Source organism: Malaya genurostris, chromosome 1 (genome assembly GCF_030247185.1).
Source record: "Malaya genurostris strain Urasoe2022 chromosome 1, Malgen_1.1, whole genome shotgun sequence".
NCBI classification, from domain to species: Eukaryota; Metazoa; Arthropoda; class Insecta; order Diptera; family Culicidae; genus Malaya; species Malaya genurostris.
Genome location: NC_080570.1, coordinates 96,386,422 through 96,402,296, shown reverse-complemented (window position 1 = coordinate 96,402,296; position 15,875 = coordinate 96,386,422). Strand labels below are relative to the sequence as shown.

General features: G+C 36.3%; 1 protein-coding gene across 1 annotated transcript; it reads right to left on the bottom strand.

The window, feature by feature from the left end:
- Nucleotides 1–10,685, bottom strand: LOC131425165 (dynein axonemal intermediate chain 3). Its single transcript, XM_058586810.1, has 5 exons — nucleotides 10,124–10,685; nucleotides 6,858–8,568; nucleotides 6,620–6,795; nucleotides 171–1,094; nucleotides 1–110 (listed from the first exon to the last, which is right to left on the bottom strand). The coding sequence occupies exons 1-4, from the start codon at nucleotides 10,667–10,669 to the stop codon at nucleotides 210–212; spliced, it is 3,318 nt and encodes a 1,105-aa protein (XP_058442793.1). The 5' UTR covers nucleotides 10,670–10,685; the 3' UTR covers nucleotides 1–110; nucleotides 171–209.
- Between the last annotated feature and the right edge of the window lie 5,190 nt (nucleotides 10,686–15,875).

The following is a 15,875-nucleotide window of genomic DNA, read 5'->3' as shown; positions in this document are numbered from 1 at the left end:
GCACTTATAAACAATTATTCGGAATTTGAATGAATACTTTGAAAGAAACAGTTGGAGAACGTATTTTTCCGGTCTCCCCTATAGTAAGTTCAGTTTTGGGATCTTGTAACCTAGTTAATAAAAATCTATATTTGTATTTATATTAGTGAAATATTGATGCAATTACATACATTAATGAAATGATCTATTTAGTTTTTTCGCGCCATTGGTTATTCTTCATCGACGGGCGTATTTTTGCGAGCCGATCCAAGTTCTTGATCTTGAGTCATCCGCCTACGTATTTCCTCTGGAATATCATCAATAAAAGTAACTACGCGAGCCCGCTGTAGCGTATCAAGAGTTGTTGTGCTCTGTGTTTCACCGTTTGCATCGTTGACTTCTAATTCTCGTTGCATTTTTTTACGTGCATAGCTTTCTATATGTTCAATGTTGGCACCTAACTCGTGATTGATGATTTCTCTTCTCTGACGTCCTCGAGCTAAAATATCGGAAAAACTTGCTGTTGTAGGGAGCTCAAAATTTTGCAAAATTTGTTTAGCTTCGTTTTCCACGCGTTGATAATCCAATATTTCTTTTTCGTATCGTGAAATGCATCCCTTTAGTTGCTCACTTCTACTAACTGAAACTTTATCTGTTGGTATAAGCTGTGCCTTTATCTCGTTGTAGTCATCTTCGATTCGTGCAAAATCCTCAATTATAGCAGCGCGTTTTTCTTCATTGTATTTTCTAATCTCTTTCTCTGGACGCATTTGCTTCGCCAACTGCCCAGGGCTGATATTTCTTCTTGCCATCATACTGTGCAACAGACGTTTATAATTTTTTTGTCTCCATTGTGCCTCTGATCGTTTTGCAAGATCGATACGTTTTTCTGAATCCATCTTGGCCTTTTTCTTAGCTTCTTCGACGGCTTGGCGTTTCAGAAACTCAGCATGTTCCTTGTTTTCAATTTCCATACGTTCCGCCAGTTCTTTTGCTTCGCGTTTAGCTTTGGTTTGTATTTCAATAGTTTCTTTGTGTGCTTCGTAATAGGATTGTATCCATGATTCTTGTGCTTCCTTACGAGAAAGTTCGTGCTGAATGAATTTTTCGAATTTCTGCAATATGAAAATAACGGAAAAAAGGATTCATGAAACTTAGGAAATCATTACAAAATTCTACTGTTAATGTTGAATGTTTCTGTATGTGTGTGAGTTTATATTTGCACTAGTTTCTAGTTATCTTAAATCTGATAATTAGCCCTATAGTTTCCATCTATGGTGTATCTAGGATATTGAGCACGTGGAGTAAAGAAATATTGTCCGTCCCCTCTCCCTCCTCAACGTTTAGCATGTGCTTATACAAACAACAACAAAAAAAGGTAACCGATCTATAGCCCCTGATTTTCATTCAGGTTTGTGGGTTTCAACATGAGTCCCATTATAATGTGTGTGTGTGTTTAACATATTCCAAGCCTTACTCTCTGGTATGGTTTATAAAAAAAGATGTTTCCATATCGTACACAGAGTAAATTGTGTCCCGCGGTTTATCGAAATTTCAAACTTTATTGACAAAATATGATTACAATTCAATATTCAATGTCCATCGCTAGCCACTTATTTTTTCATCTTTCTGGCGATTCACGGATACCCTTTACCACGGATTTGGCCACAATCCACGAGTCTATATACAGAGCATAACCTTCAGGCCATGAATTTTCTGAACGGCCGTCGATGATGATGCATGGCCGGGGTATATGTATGTTTCCCGACGTTTTGGATCTTAAGGGATCCACTTTTTATCACCACATCATTTTGCATCAAATAAACATTTTCTTTTGTACTGTTGAAGTAGTTGTATGTACGTGAATAAACAGAGTTCGATGTTTCTTGACTTCATATTATGAGGCGCCCATTTGCCTACCTTTCGAATCATTCCTAGTGACTTTAAACGTTCACAATTGGCTGGTTAAGTAATTTAGAGTGATTCGCAAGTGATCGAGGAATTCCTCAAATTCATCATCTTCAAACTTTGATGGAACTCCGGATAGTTTTTCGTTTTCCAAAACAAAATTACCACTTATAAACAGCGCAAACCTCTTTCGACACTTAAAAACGCTTTATTAACCACAAAACTCGATGATTTTATGATAATAAAGTATTGTTGTTTACGCTTCAGCTAAATGACACATACTGATACTGAAACTGCATGTTTGCAGCTTTCCAACGCATATAAAGAAAGGTAAATCACTGGAACGAAAATTAAATTACGCCATCTGTAAGGAAACGGCATGAAGTTATTTCTACATGTATTATAAACAAATAACATTTTCCGAACATAACAATACTCCAATTTGCATCCAAAGTCCTATTTCTTACCAACCGTACCCAAACCTTTAGTCTTAGGAACCAGCCTATTACACATTTGGGACACAGTATGATATTGCACACATGTGAATAATTTTCATATGGACGTTCCTACGTAAAACACTAATAATAAGAATAGAAAGATCATTAATATCCAGATTGTTACTCGTACTTTTTAGACTTATTCTGTTTTATACGTAGACCTCTTATAAATAATAATAATAATTTAAGGATAAGATGAAAAATGCTGATCTATGAATATTGCAAGAAATGTTTCCGGCTTTTTTATATAAAAAACAAGTTGACAAAAAGTCTGGAAGAATTAAAACCTATTTAAAACCACATTAAAGGGTTTAAATACACTTCAGCAGTAGAACGTCAAGTCGAAATACTTGACCTATTTCAAGGAATTTCAACAATTATCGCAGTTGAGTTATTACATGCAAACCAATTGGCACCCTATCATTCTGCTACTATCGCAGAAGGTGATATCACCCAGTTGTCTTCGTTCAAGTGACCACTTAGTTCTATTTCGTTTTGACGACCTTGTAGGATTCGAACAATTGGTGTGTTAAAAATTAGCGCTTAACTTGGCGGTTAAAGGTAATCCTAGACCAATGCATTTGTCATTGTTCTGTTTGTTTTGTTTGGATTATAGAGGTTTTAACCTTAAGGTCTTTTGCCTCTTCGAACCAGATAAACTTATAAACCCTATGTGCGGGGTTGGGAATCGAGCGTGCTGCGTCATAGTCATCGACTTACTCATCACGATATACCCGTCCCCCTGTGTCATTGTTTTATTTATTGCATGATTACTAAATCAATTTCAATAATAAACTTTTCCGTTTTCTGTAGGAGGTTGTGAACATTTCGTTTTCTTTTAACAAACATATAATTGTCAATGAAACTCCAAACATCTATATATTGCTGAGGCACGCTTAACCTGTTTTTTTATTATGACGTGCATGCCTACTTCTAAGATGTTAAGTTGGAAGTTTTTTTTCAATATTTTATGGTCATTTTCCTTATGTACCAGAAAAACTTCCAGGTTCTATAAGTGGAATTTTAAAAGAGTGCGGTTTGTCGGATATGCAATTTATATGATTATATATGAGGAATCGGAAGTGTTCGCCTTGACCTTTCCGAATCGTCTGATTATGGCTATTAAAATTGATGAAATCGTTACTTCTACCATTATCAACCAATTAGCAATCCGTAGCTAGTTCTGATACGACCAAATTCAAACTATGTTGCAAAAAGAGCACGAACATGTTTTTTATGATACACTGGTTAAAAGAAGTTGACGGCGAAACTTCTTTCAATATAACAGGGCACGGAATATTTAGAAATATTTAGATTTTCAATCACCACATCTCTTTGCCTTTCTCACATAGAAAGGTTATGCAATCACTTTGCAAACCGATTTTTGAACCGAGGCCCGGAAGACCGCGTGTCATATATCATTCGACTCAGTTAGTTGGGTACGCAAAATGTCTATGTGCATGTGTGTGTGTGTGTATGTTACGTTTTTTGCACAAACTTTTCACGGAGATGGCTGGACAGATTTTCACAAACTTTTATTCAAATAAAAGGAAGTCCTATACAAAATTCCTGAATATTATTTGGATCCGACTTCCGGTTAGGGAAATATGGGGTAAAATGGGCAAAAAATTGTAAAAATAAATGCAAGGGGTGCATTGAATCAAATGGTAAAGTGTATTAAAAATTTTATACCGTCATACAACAAGAAACGTAAAAAAATTCTAAATCGATATCAAAACTATTCCAATCGGTAGTCATTATCAGTAGACGATCAAACAAACCGATTCCGTTTATTCTTTCAAGGGTCGAAAGAAGAAATTATATATAATAGTATGACTGATATGAAAAAGGCATCTTTGCACCACAAGGTGGATTAAAACAGTTTTTTGCCTTTCTCATATAGAAAGGTTATGCAATCACTTGAAAAATTGACATATAGAAAGTGTCATGTACCATTATGTGTGTATGTTTCAAATAATCTCACTAGGTTTTCTCGGAGATGACTGAACCGATTTTAACAAACTTATGTCGTTTTCGATTGAGAAAACTGAAACTGATCCAGGGTAGTTTCATCAAACAAACACTTTTCGTGAAACTGTGTTGATTTCGCACTTAACAACGGGGGTTTAAGCAAACCTGATATAACAACCAGGTTCGAAACTGACTCGATTTTCAGCACAACAACGTTAAAGCTAGGTTCGAAACTAGCTTCAAACAAACGGTTTGACAGCAGTTAGGGTGGAAACTGGGTTAGGTTTGGCATCAAGCGAAAACGACATTATATTCAAATGAAAGGTCATGCGGAACTCCTGAGCTTCATCCAGATCCGACTTCCGGCTCTGGAGTTATAGAGTAAAGTGTGTTAGATATTGTACACTTAAAGCGACAAAACAAAAACCGTAAATTCTTTTCTAAATTGGCCTCAAAATTACACCAATCGGTAGCCATTATCAGTGGGCAACTAAACAAACCGATTCTGGCTATCTTGGTTTAAGGTCTTCTGTTCCGGAAGCACCGGGAATAGTGGTCATATATTCCAAAATCGATCTCACTCACTTTTCACTTTCACTTTCCACAAACTTATGCCGTTTTTCATTGAAAAACACTGGTGGCGTGGATTGCTCTGGTTTTGCACTTTTGAGTAGAAGTGCAATTTTTTGACGATGTTTCATTGCCTTTTCTGCTCCAAAGTACAAAACCAGAGCAATCCACGCCACCAGTGTTTTTAATGAAAAACGCTATAGATTCAAATGACAGACGTTCACCCATGTTCCTTTGTCGGGCTCGACTATTTTGAACCAGTGCTCGTGAAAGTCGGCAAGAATTATTCACCTGTCTCACAATCCGTGCAGTTCACATCGAGATCATTCACAGTGAATCTGGTACGGCGTTTCATCGCTCGACGAGAGATACATACAAATAACGGAACACGCAAGTAGCATACTGAAGAAGGAAAGAGAACTTAGAAATTACGCTTTAGCGCTGACATTTACTAGTGCTCAAACGTGTTGGAAATTCATTCCTTTCCGTACGCCTCACATGGAAGAAGCGTGAGAGCGGTTCATAAAGTCTATTAACATAAGGTTGCAGTTGGATTCGCTTTAGATGCATCTCGAATCTATTGTAAACTGTAGATCACTTACGTATATCCCGTTGTAATGCGCTGATCAAGAAGCTTTGACTTCGGTTCACTTCCTGCTAGGAAACTAGAACGGAGTCAAAATTCTTGTAACGACACAGATAGATTGACGTAAGACGCTTCGTAGTAGCTAGAAGCTTGCTCAGCATATCTTCGAAGAATACTGAGAGTAGAGGGTGAAAGGATACTTGACCGTAATAACACGCTGATTCAAATTGTTGGTAAATTGTCTTGGTGGCGAACAGCACGGTAAGAAATTAATAGATAAGAGGACGCGTGCTGGAAACGGTATTGGAATGGTAGAGTTTGACATGCCTGGACCCAGACGTAAACGGATTATACTAGACTAGCGGTTATAGACATCTTGGAGTCTAATGTGATGTCCCTCTTAACTGCTCCATTACCAGTAACGTACAACAACTCGGTAAATCAATCATCATGATAAATCTCTAATATTAGCAAAGTGAGCAACGTGGATGTGGTATAAGAAAAAAGTCAAAAACTATTTGAAGCTAATGCAGTTATTGAGTTAATGAGTTATGTAATGAGTTATTAAATTGTAAGTAAATTACAATAAATTACATACAATTGAATTCAGGTTAACCTACATGATTCGTTGCTATAATAAATAGATTTGCAGACATTGAACAACGTGACAAGGTCCTTCATTGTATCTGAGTCGGTGTGTTCACCATAAAATTGTAGGTTACATTTTGGTATTGTATTTGAATTATCAAACAAATTCAATTGTTTCACAGTTGATGCTCTCCACCAATACGGGTGTGATTAGGTAAGGTAATAAAATGCGTGGTATACACTTGTGTAAATCGTGTGAGAAGTGTTCCAATCGGTATAGTTAAAAAAAATAGTGTAATAGGTAAGTAAATTTTGTTATCGTCCCGGAACGAAGTGGAACGTTTTGAAGATCGAGGCGAAAAACCAAGTAGATGACAGTATTGAGCTCCTTATTTGCAACATACAGCAAATTTAAAATTTACAATTTTTTTTAAAAAAATTGTTCGAGCCTATATATCTGTTATCTGTGTCTAAACTGAATGCATCTTTCTAATATTTTAAATTAAACTGACTGAATTACCGTATTCTCATTTGGAATGGGTTCCGAAAAGCTGGCTGGTATTGAAAAAATTCTTATGTTACTGTTGTAATCCGCTACAGCTAGGTATTTCTTTGAAGCTGACAATTTGTGTTGAGATAGATATGTCAAAATATGTCCACCAAGACTTAATCTTAAACATGGTGCATCGATCCTCACTGTAAGAAAATAATATTTTTTGTGATAAAAAGCTATCAAGGCACACACTCGTTCAACTCACCAATTGTATCCCAAATTTCCAAATCACCATTACTATCTATGATGAAAAATACTGAAGGTCGATCCAAACTCCACCTTCCCGCAGTCACTCGCGCCTTTTTCTTCCTCCAAAAAATAGCCGAGGTGATGCAATTTTCACTCCATAGTGCAAGTACATGACCACCGATGCTAAGGAATATATCTTTGCAGAACGGATTTCGGTCAATAGAGAGGATCGGCCCATCGTGGATGGACCCATATTTTCCATTAGACTTTAAGCTTTCTTCGTTGGTTGCCGCCCCTTGATCAAAATCATGTCCTTCCCAGCTGCCATGAATGATTTCACCCATTAGACTACCAATCACCATTTTCATGTTATATTCAATAGCTGTTGGTTCGGTTTGGTGCACAACTCTGGTAACAATGTCACTTGTTCTGTGGTCAGGCGGCATCGGAATAAGTTTATATAGTGCTTCATCGATAGACAATGACGTGATCGGAGTGTCACATTTTAGCCGAAATATCGGATAAAATACGTTATCCAAACATTGATAAGGTGAAACATCGCTATCTGTAACTGTTTTAGATGTCTGTGCAACTTTCTTTACAGATGGAACGGTAAAATCCAGATCCCAGAAACAAATGGAACCGTCTATCGATGCCGTTAATATGAAACGATGCAACTTCTCGGCATGAGAACGAATTTGTCCTGTGGTGGCGCAATAGTAATTTCGTGGTAACCATTTAATCACAGTTATTTGTCTTCGAGGTGATTTATCAAGAGCACTGATAGCTACCGGTTCTACAGTGCGATCGACGTTTTCATAAGTTGTCCATCCCATTAGCTTCCTGATTTCCTTACGATATGCTAGCTGCTTTGGTGATACATCATCAATCTTTTCGACACGGTCTAATTGGCCTTTCAAATCCCAAATTATCAATTGCCCATTAGTAAGGCCTCCCAGCAGTAAATCACCATCATAGGGACAAAAGGAAATCGAACATACCTCACGGTTTGATCTTAACTCTAATTTTTGAGTAAGTGTGTCATCAAAGCCCCACATTAATACAGGGCATTTTTCAAAAACAATTCTATTGATAGGATCAACCGGTTCAATATTTCTGTTTTCTAAACCTACAATAGTTGCAACAGTTTCAAAATTATAAGCTGCTACAAAAATGCCCGATATCTTAGGATGCCAATCAAGGGCTGATACATATCGATTGGCGCACTTCGAACGATTAGCGAAACAGAAATATTCTTGCAATACTGGTGTTTGGTATTTATGAACTTTCTTCTTCGAAATGAAAGGATAATCGTTTCTATACATATCGATTTGATTGAACTCAAGTGTATCAAATAACTCTTGGACATAACTGTTCGCTTCCGGCAACTGTTTACTGTCGTCTACAGCAATCAAGGTGTTGTTTTCCGCCTCTCTTTCCTCTTCGGGGATTTCATAGAGATACTGAGACCAAGCGTTTGTTGGAAACGTTGGGTCTGTTTGTTGAAGCCGGTCAATTTTACGGGGACCGGTTTGTATAGAGAAATCCACTTGCTTGCGTTGAACGCTCTCGAAACACTTTTTACCTGGTAACAATTCGACATATCCGTCACGAGCGTCGTTGACGTAGCGATGGGTGAAGTTATAGCTGCATCTTTTAACCGGAAATATACTTTGTGTTTCTAGATTGACTACGTTATTTCGTTTGACAGGGATAAAACATTGAACCTGTAAATATGATAATAGTGGTGATATAGAATAATTTTATATTGATATTTTCATGATAGCTTCTGCTGAAACCATCAATGGATCAATCAAAAGGGGAATGATCTGCGATATTTCATGTAAAAGTCCGCCATTTTGAGGCTTTTAAACCTCCCCAAAGTAAAAAAAAGGAAAAGAGAACGTTGAGGTTGGGTATTTTATATGTAGAAAAGGTGACCAAAATTAGAAAATGATTGTGAAGCAGTTTTTAAATGACGATGGACACGATGATGACGATGAAAACTTTCGATACTTTCGAGAAAAACGCTTTTAAATCCATTGACTATAAAATCGAAGGAAACAACACCTTTTTTTAGGAGGAAGGTATGGTCTAGAACTTTCAAAAAATCATACTTTATATTTTTGTATAATAAAACATTTCAAAAATGTTTTGTCAAGTTTTCAAGTCAATCGGAACAGAATTATTGGGCTTGTGCGCCGAGCTTTTCCCTCTTCGCAGTATGAGATAAGCAAAGTTAAAACCCATAGCTTCTGGAATATTTTTTTACAGATAGGCTTGAAAATTTGACGAAAAATTCTTAAAATATTTTACTATAAGAAAATACAAAGAAAAAATAAATCACTTTTCAAAAGTGTTCGACTCTACCCGCTCCTTACATTATTGTAATATTGTACAATATAACTAAGTTAATATTAATAATTTTTGACTATATGCTAGAATAAACGAATTTTTATGTTAATTTTGAGTGCAACAAAACATCGTCCATTAAAAATTGTGGTCAGGAAGAATAGCAGCAGAATGTACAAAAGTTCTAGTGAATATGCATATGCATTGTGCTCATGTTTGAGTAAAATGAATTTTTTTTCAGCAATTGTAGTTAAAACATTTTTAAAAATGTATTGGTCATCACCTTAAGCTCGGGATACGAACATGTTTCCAGTATACCTAGATAACATCCCATTATGTTGCCAAGAACGAACCTTGTTAAAAATGCAATGCTAAAGGATACTGTATTCAATACTTCAAGTACTCAGAATCAGTTAAATTAAAATTGTATCTAGTCTTGTTTCAAACCATTTCATTGAGTAGAATCCCCATTATTGGGGTATAGTGGAGAAATCCCCTGCACGTATATATCGATATATCCGTTAATCGTAGTATTATCATAATGTATCTTAGTTTAAAAATAAAAAATAAAAAAACATTGTAAACCAAATGCAAGGTCAAACTTCGAAATAAATCTTTGCATAGCTAAAGAAGTAAACCATGTCTTTGTTCTGTGTCATACACGCAGACACACGCAACACTCATATATTTTCTCAATTCGTTCAGATGAATCGATTGGCATATGAAAATATTCTCTTGTTTGGTGTGATTTCTTCATTCCATTTTTTATGCAAATAGCATAAAACAGGTGAAAAGTGCTAAAATTGAGTGAACCAATTCAAGTCATATTCTTTGAGTCAATGCAATTTTCAGAAATAGCTATTACAAACTGTCCATTCCAATATTTTAATCATATTATACAGTCTATACACAAATGTGGAGAATATTTACCATCTCATGACTTCCCATATCCTTCCATTTTTTCGGACGTTTTTTCATAATTCCGCGAGCTTTGTGTCTTTCGAGCATTTCAATGCGCTTAATTAATTCACTAGCTTCTTTTGTTTCACGGTCATCGATGAAGATTACAAAAATGTCATCTTCTGATGAGAGTTGTGGCGAATAACCCATTAAAATTAACTTTCCTGAATCCATATCCTTCAGTTTTTCTTTTAGCAGTTGTTGTTCTTTAGACTTGTCCGGCATATGATCTTCAAGAACTTCTTTTTTAATTTGCTTCCAGGGATGTTCTGCGCTAATCGTTTGGCCAACTTCCATTCCAATCTCAGCCTGCAAGTCTGGACTGATGACCATACGGGTTGATTTTGGAAAACTGATCAATCTCTGACGTGCCTCATCCTCCTTGAAACCAAAAATCATCGTAATTTCTTCGTCTTCCGATGAATCAAATACAAAGTTTTCATCCGACTTGTCCGATCTATCCGATTTACCATCATCGAAACCAGTCGTAGATTTTAAGTGGCTCATTTGCGACATAATGCTAATTTTATAAATAAAAAACTTAATACACCTGGGCTTCTTGGCAACTTTATTTAGAATCGTACTCTAACCGTTGCTAGGACGCCCACTGCGAACAGAGCTATGCGCATAAGCAATACGCGGAATACATGCAACACGTGAGCACGTTCCTGAAGGGTTGATATATTGGCACCTAATTGGTACTTGAAAAAAATCTTGATGAAGTCACCAAAGTTTAACTTTAGCTAACAGCAGTTGATTTAAACTCGATTTACGACTCTGGGATGGTGACTGACAATACGGAACTTGCGATTCATTTACCATATAGGTATGCATTGAATTGTCAACCGAGGCGATCGCTTGTCATGTCATCGGTTTATTAGTAGCGATGTTGTTACATAGAGTACAACAAGAGATAATCACGATTAACAACTATTTCTAACACAGGGCTAATTTTGAAACGGCGCGCTTAGAAAATAAGACGAATTCACGTCAAAAGTAAATTTTGCTGCTGCAGTTTTGTTTCTTATAAACCAGAGAATTTTTCTCCCGTGGATAATCAAAAAAGTTTGCACGTGTTTTAGAAGGAAAATTTAAGTGTTTCTTCCGATTCCTTGGGGTTTATTAACAGTTTAAGTGTATGTATGGATAATTCAAAATATTATTAAGCTTGCATTACATTACATAGCACGTTTATTACAGAAAATATTTGATGCAGGAATTCTATCTTGACCAAATTAATGGAGCACCGGATCATTGATTGAAGCATGTGAAAAATTTGATCGTTCCACAGCAAAAGGGCCCAACTGTTATTGAAAGCAATCAACATTTTAAAAATGGATGAAAATCGAAATAAAATTAGTTTAAAAAATGACCTTGAAAATTAGTTTGAAAGAAATCTCATTTTAAGAATAATGACAAACAAAAATGTATGATTTTAACAAACAAAACCGTATATTTAAATACTAATTATTTTAGGTTTGAATCTTATCATTCATTTCAACTGCCAAGTTTATAAAGTCAAAGAACTAATAATATTACCAAATACAAATTAATTTTTATTTGATATTACCTTTATCTGAAGCCAGTTCATTTTAAACATATTTTGAAAGTTAAATTTACCATGAAATTGTTTGTCAAGAAATAGACAGGAACGCGCAAGTGACATATTTGTTATTTTTAACAAAATATTTCTTGAAACAAAACTGTTTTGTTATTTTAAACATATTCAATTTCTCTGCGTGTGATATTTTTATTTGATATTACCTTTATCTGAAGCCAGTTCATTTTAAACATATTTTGAAAGTTAAATTTACCATGAAATTGTTTGTCAAGAAATAGACAGGAACGCGCAAGTGACATATTTGTTATTTTTAACAAAATATTTCTTGAAACAAAACTGTTTTGTTATTTTAAACATATTCAATTTCTCTGCGTGTGACGTTGCTGAACTGAAAATTCTCGGGTAATTTTTCAAAAGAGCGTATAAGCAAGTGACAGTTTCTCTTTAATCACTCTCTCTTTCGATTATTGTGATGTGATCAAAAAGTCACTTGCTTATACGCCTTGCTTATTTTTCAGAAGGCCGTAAGAGCAAGTAATGATTGTAATGATAGTGAAACCTCACGGAATTCGACGGAGAGCCTAAGGAAGTTCTTAAAAAATCAAAGGAGAATTTGCAATGAATGAATAAATATTCACTTTTATCTTTCGAATTTGTTTTCAGATGACACTACAATTTCCATCAAATATTTCACCGTCGCACGCTCGTTTTTTAAGCCTATTTTTTCGAAAAACCGTTGAAAAATAATTGTATTTTATATCTTTTATGAATACATTTAAACAATATTTAAAATATTTTGGAGTCATTACGTAGAATATTTTCGGAGATATATCGATCAACAGAAAAAAGGTGTCAACAGAATCACTGGTTATTTGACCGATTTCCATCGCTACGGTAAATTTAATTTTCTGTTGTTTTCTTGAACAGTAAATCTTCTCTTTCTTTTGATAAGATCCCAAAGATTGCCAAACTGATTGTAAAACTATGAAGAAAATTTGATTAGTATCGTAGACATAAAATATGTTTTGCCTTTCTCATATAGAAAGGTTATGCAATCACTTGAAAAACCGACTAGTGAAAATCGGCCCGGAGGTCCAAGTGTCATATACCATTCGACTCAGTTCATCGAGCTGAGCAATGTCTGTGTGTATATGTATGTGTGTGTGTATGTGTCAAATAATCTCACTAGGATTTCTCGGAGATGGCTGAACCGATTTTGACAAACTTAGATTCAAATGAAAGGTCTCGTGGTCTCATACGGAATTCCTGAATTTCATCCCGATCCGACTTCCGGTTCAGGAATTATAGGGTAAAGTGTGTTCAATATTGTACACCGTCACTTAAACCGGCGAAACAAAACACGTAAAAAAATTTCTAAACTGGTCTCAAAACTACACAAATCGATAGTCATTATCAATAGGCAACTAAACAAACCGATTCCGGCTATCCTGGTTCCCGGTATCCGGTTCCGGAAGTACCGGAAATAGTGGTCATATATACCAAAATAGATCCCACTTACTTTTCTCAGCGATGGTTTGACCGATTTTGACAAACTTAGATTCAAATGAAAGGTCTCGTGGTGTCATACAGAATTCCTGAATTTCATCCGGATTCGACTTCCAGTTCCGGATTTATAGGGTAAAGTGTGTTCAATATTGTACACCGTCACTTAAACCGGCGAAACAAAACACGTAAAAAAATTTCTAAACTGGTCTCAAAACTACACAAATCGATAGTCATTATCAGTAGGCAACTAAACAAACCGATTCCGGCTATCCTGGTTCCCGGTATCCGGTTCCGGAAGTACCGGAAATAGTGGTCATATATACCAAAATAGATCCCACTTACTTTTCTCAGCGATGGTTTGACCGATTTCCACAAACTTAGATTCAAATGAAAGGTCTCGTGGTCTCATACAGAATTCCTGAATTTCATCCGGATTCGACTTCCAGTTCCGGATTTATAGGGTAAAGTGTGTTCAATATTGTACACCGTCACTTAAACCGGCGAAACAAAACACGTAGAAAAATTTCTAAACTGGTCTCATAACTACACAAATCGATAGTCATTATCAGTAGGCAACTAAACAAACCGATTCCGGCTATCCTGGTTCCCGGTATCCGGTTCCGGAAGTACCGGAAATAGTGGTCATATATACCAAAATAGATCTCACTTACTTTTCTCAGCGATGGTTTGACCGATTTCCACAAACTTAAATTCAAATGAAAGGTCTCGTGGTCCCATACAGAATTCCTGAATTTCATTCGGATCCGACTTCCGGTTCCGGAGTTATAGGGTAAAGTGTGTTCAATATTGTACACCGTCACTTAAACCGGCGAAACAAAATACGTAAACAAATTTCTAAACTGGTCTCAAAACTACACAAATCGATAGTCATTAGCAATAGGCAACTAAACAAACCGATTTCGGCTATCCTGGTTCCCGGTATCCGGTTCCGGAAGTACCGGAAATAGTGGTCATATATACCAAAATAGATTTCACTTACTTTTCTCTGCTTTGACCGATTTCCACAAACTTAGATTCAAATGAAAGGTCTTCCAGTCCCATATAGAATTCCTGAATTTCATCCGGATCCGACTTCCGGTTCCGGAATTATAGGGTAAAGTGTGTTCAATATTGTACACCGTCACTTAAAGCGGCGAAACAAAAAACGTAAAAAAATTTCTAAACTGGTCTCAAAACTACACAAATCAATAGTTATTATCAGTAGGCAACTAAACAAACCGATTCCGGCTATCCTGGTTCCCGATATCCGGTTCCGAAAGTACCGGAAATAGTGGTCATATATACCAAAACGGATCACACTTACTTTTCTCTGCGATGGTTTGACCGATTTTGACAAACTTAGATTAAAATATAAGGTCTCGTGGTCTCATACGGAATTCCTGAATTTCATCCGGATCCGACTTCCGGTTCCGGAATTATAGGGTAAAGTGTGTTCAATATTGTACACCGTCACTTAAAGCGGCGAAACAAAAAACGTGAAAAAATTTCTAAACTGGTCTAAAAAAAACAAATCGATAGTCATTATCAGTAGGCAACTAAACAAACCGATTCCGGCTATCCTGGTTCCCGATATCCGGTTCCGGAAGTACCGGAAATAGTGGTCATATATACCAAAATAGATCTCACTTACTTTTCTCAGCGATGGTTTGACCGATTTCTACAAACTTAGATTAAAATATAAGGTCTCATGGTCCCATACGGAATTCCTGAATTTCATCCGGATCCGACTTCCGGTTTCGGAATTATAGGGTAAAGTGTGTTCAATATTGTACACCGTCACTTAAAGCGGCGAAACGAAAAACGTAAAAAAATTTCTAAACTGGTCTAAAAAAAACAAATCGATAGTCATTATCAGTAGGCAACTAAACAAACCGATTCCGGCTATCCTGGTTCCCGATATCCGGTTCCGGAAGTACCGGAAATAGTGGTCATATATACCAAAATAGATCTCACTTACTTTTCTCAGCGATGGTTTGACCGATTTCTACAAGCTTAGATTCAAATGAAAGGTGTCGTGGTCCTATACGGAATTCCTGAATTTCATCCGGATCCGACTTCCGGTTCCGGAATTATAGGGTAAAGTGTGTTCAATATTGTACACCGTCACTTAAAGCGGCGAAACAAAAAACGTAAAAAAATTTCTAAACTGGTCTAAAAAAACAAATCGATAGTCATTATCAGTAGGCAACTAAACAAACCGATTCCGGCTATCCTGGTTCCCGATATCCGGTTCCGAAAGTACCGGAAATAGTGGTCATATATACCAAAACGGATCACACTTACTTTTCTCTGCGATGGTTTGACCGATTTTGACAAACTTAGATTAAAATATAAGGTCTCGTGGTCCCATACGGAATTCCTGAATTTCATCCGGATCCGACTTCCGGTTCCGGAATTATAGGGTAAAGTGTGTTCAATATTGTACACCGTCACTTAAAGCGGCGAAACAAAAAACGTAAAAAAAATTCTAAACTGGTCTAAAAAAAACAAATCGATAGTCATTATCAGTAGGCAACTAAACAAACCGATTCCGGCTATCCTGGTTCCCGATATCCGGTTCCGGAAGTACCGGAAATAGTGGTTATATATACCAAAATAGATTTCACTTACTTTTCTCAGCGATGGTTTGACCGA

Excerpts from the sequence above, each read along its gene's own strand:
- LOC131425165 (XM_058586810.1), bottom strand. The coding sequence starts at position 10,669 with ATGTCGCAAATGAGCCACTTAAAATCTACGACTGGTTTCGATGATGGT. Across the intron at positions 6,796-6,857 it reads GGAAATTTGGGATACAATTG|TGAGGATCGATGCACCATGT; the intron begins GTGAGTTGAACG and ends ATTTTCTTACAG. Across the intron at positions 1,095-6,619 it reads CCATTCCAAATGAGAATACG|AAATTCGAAAAATTCATTCA; the intron begins GTAATTCAGTCA and ends TTCATATTGCAG.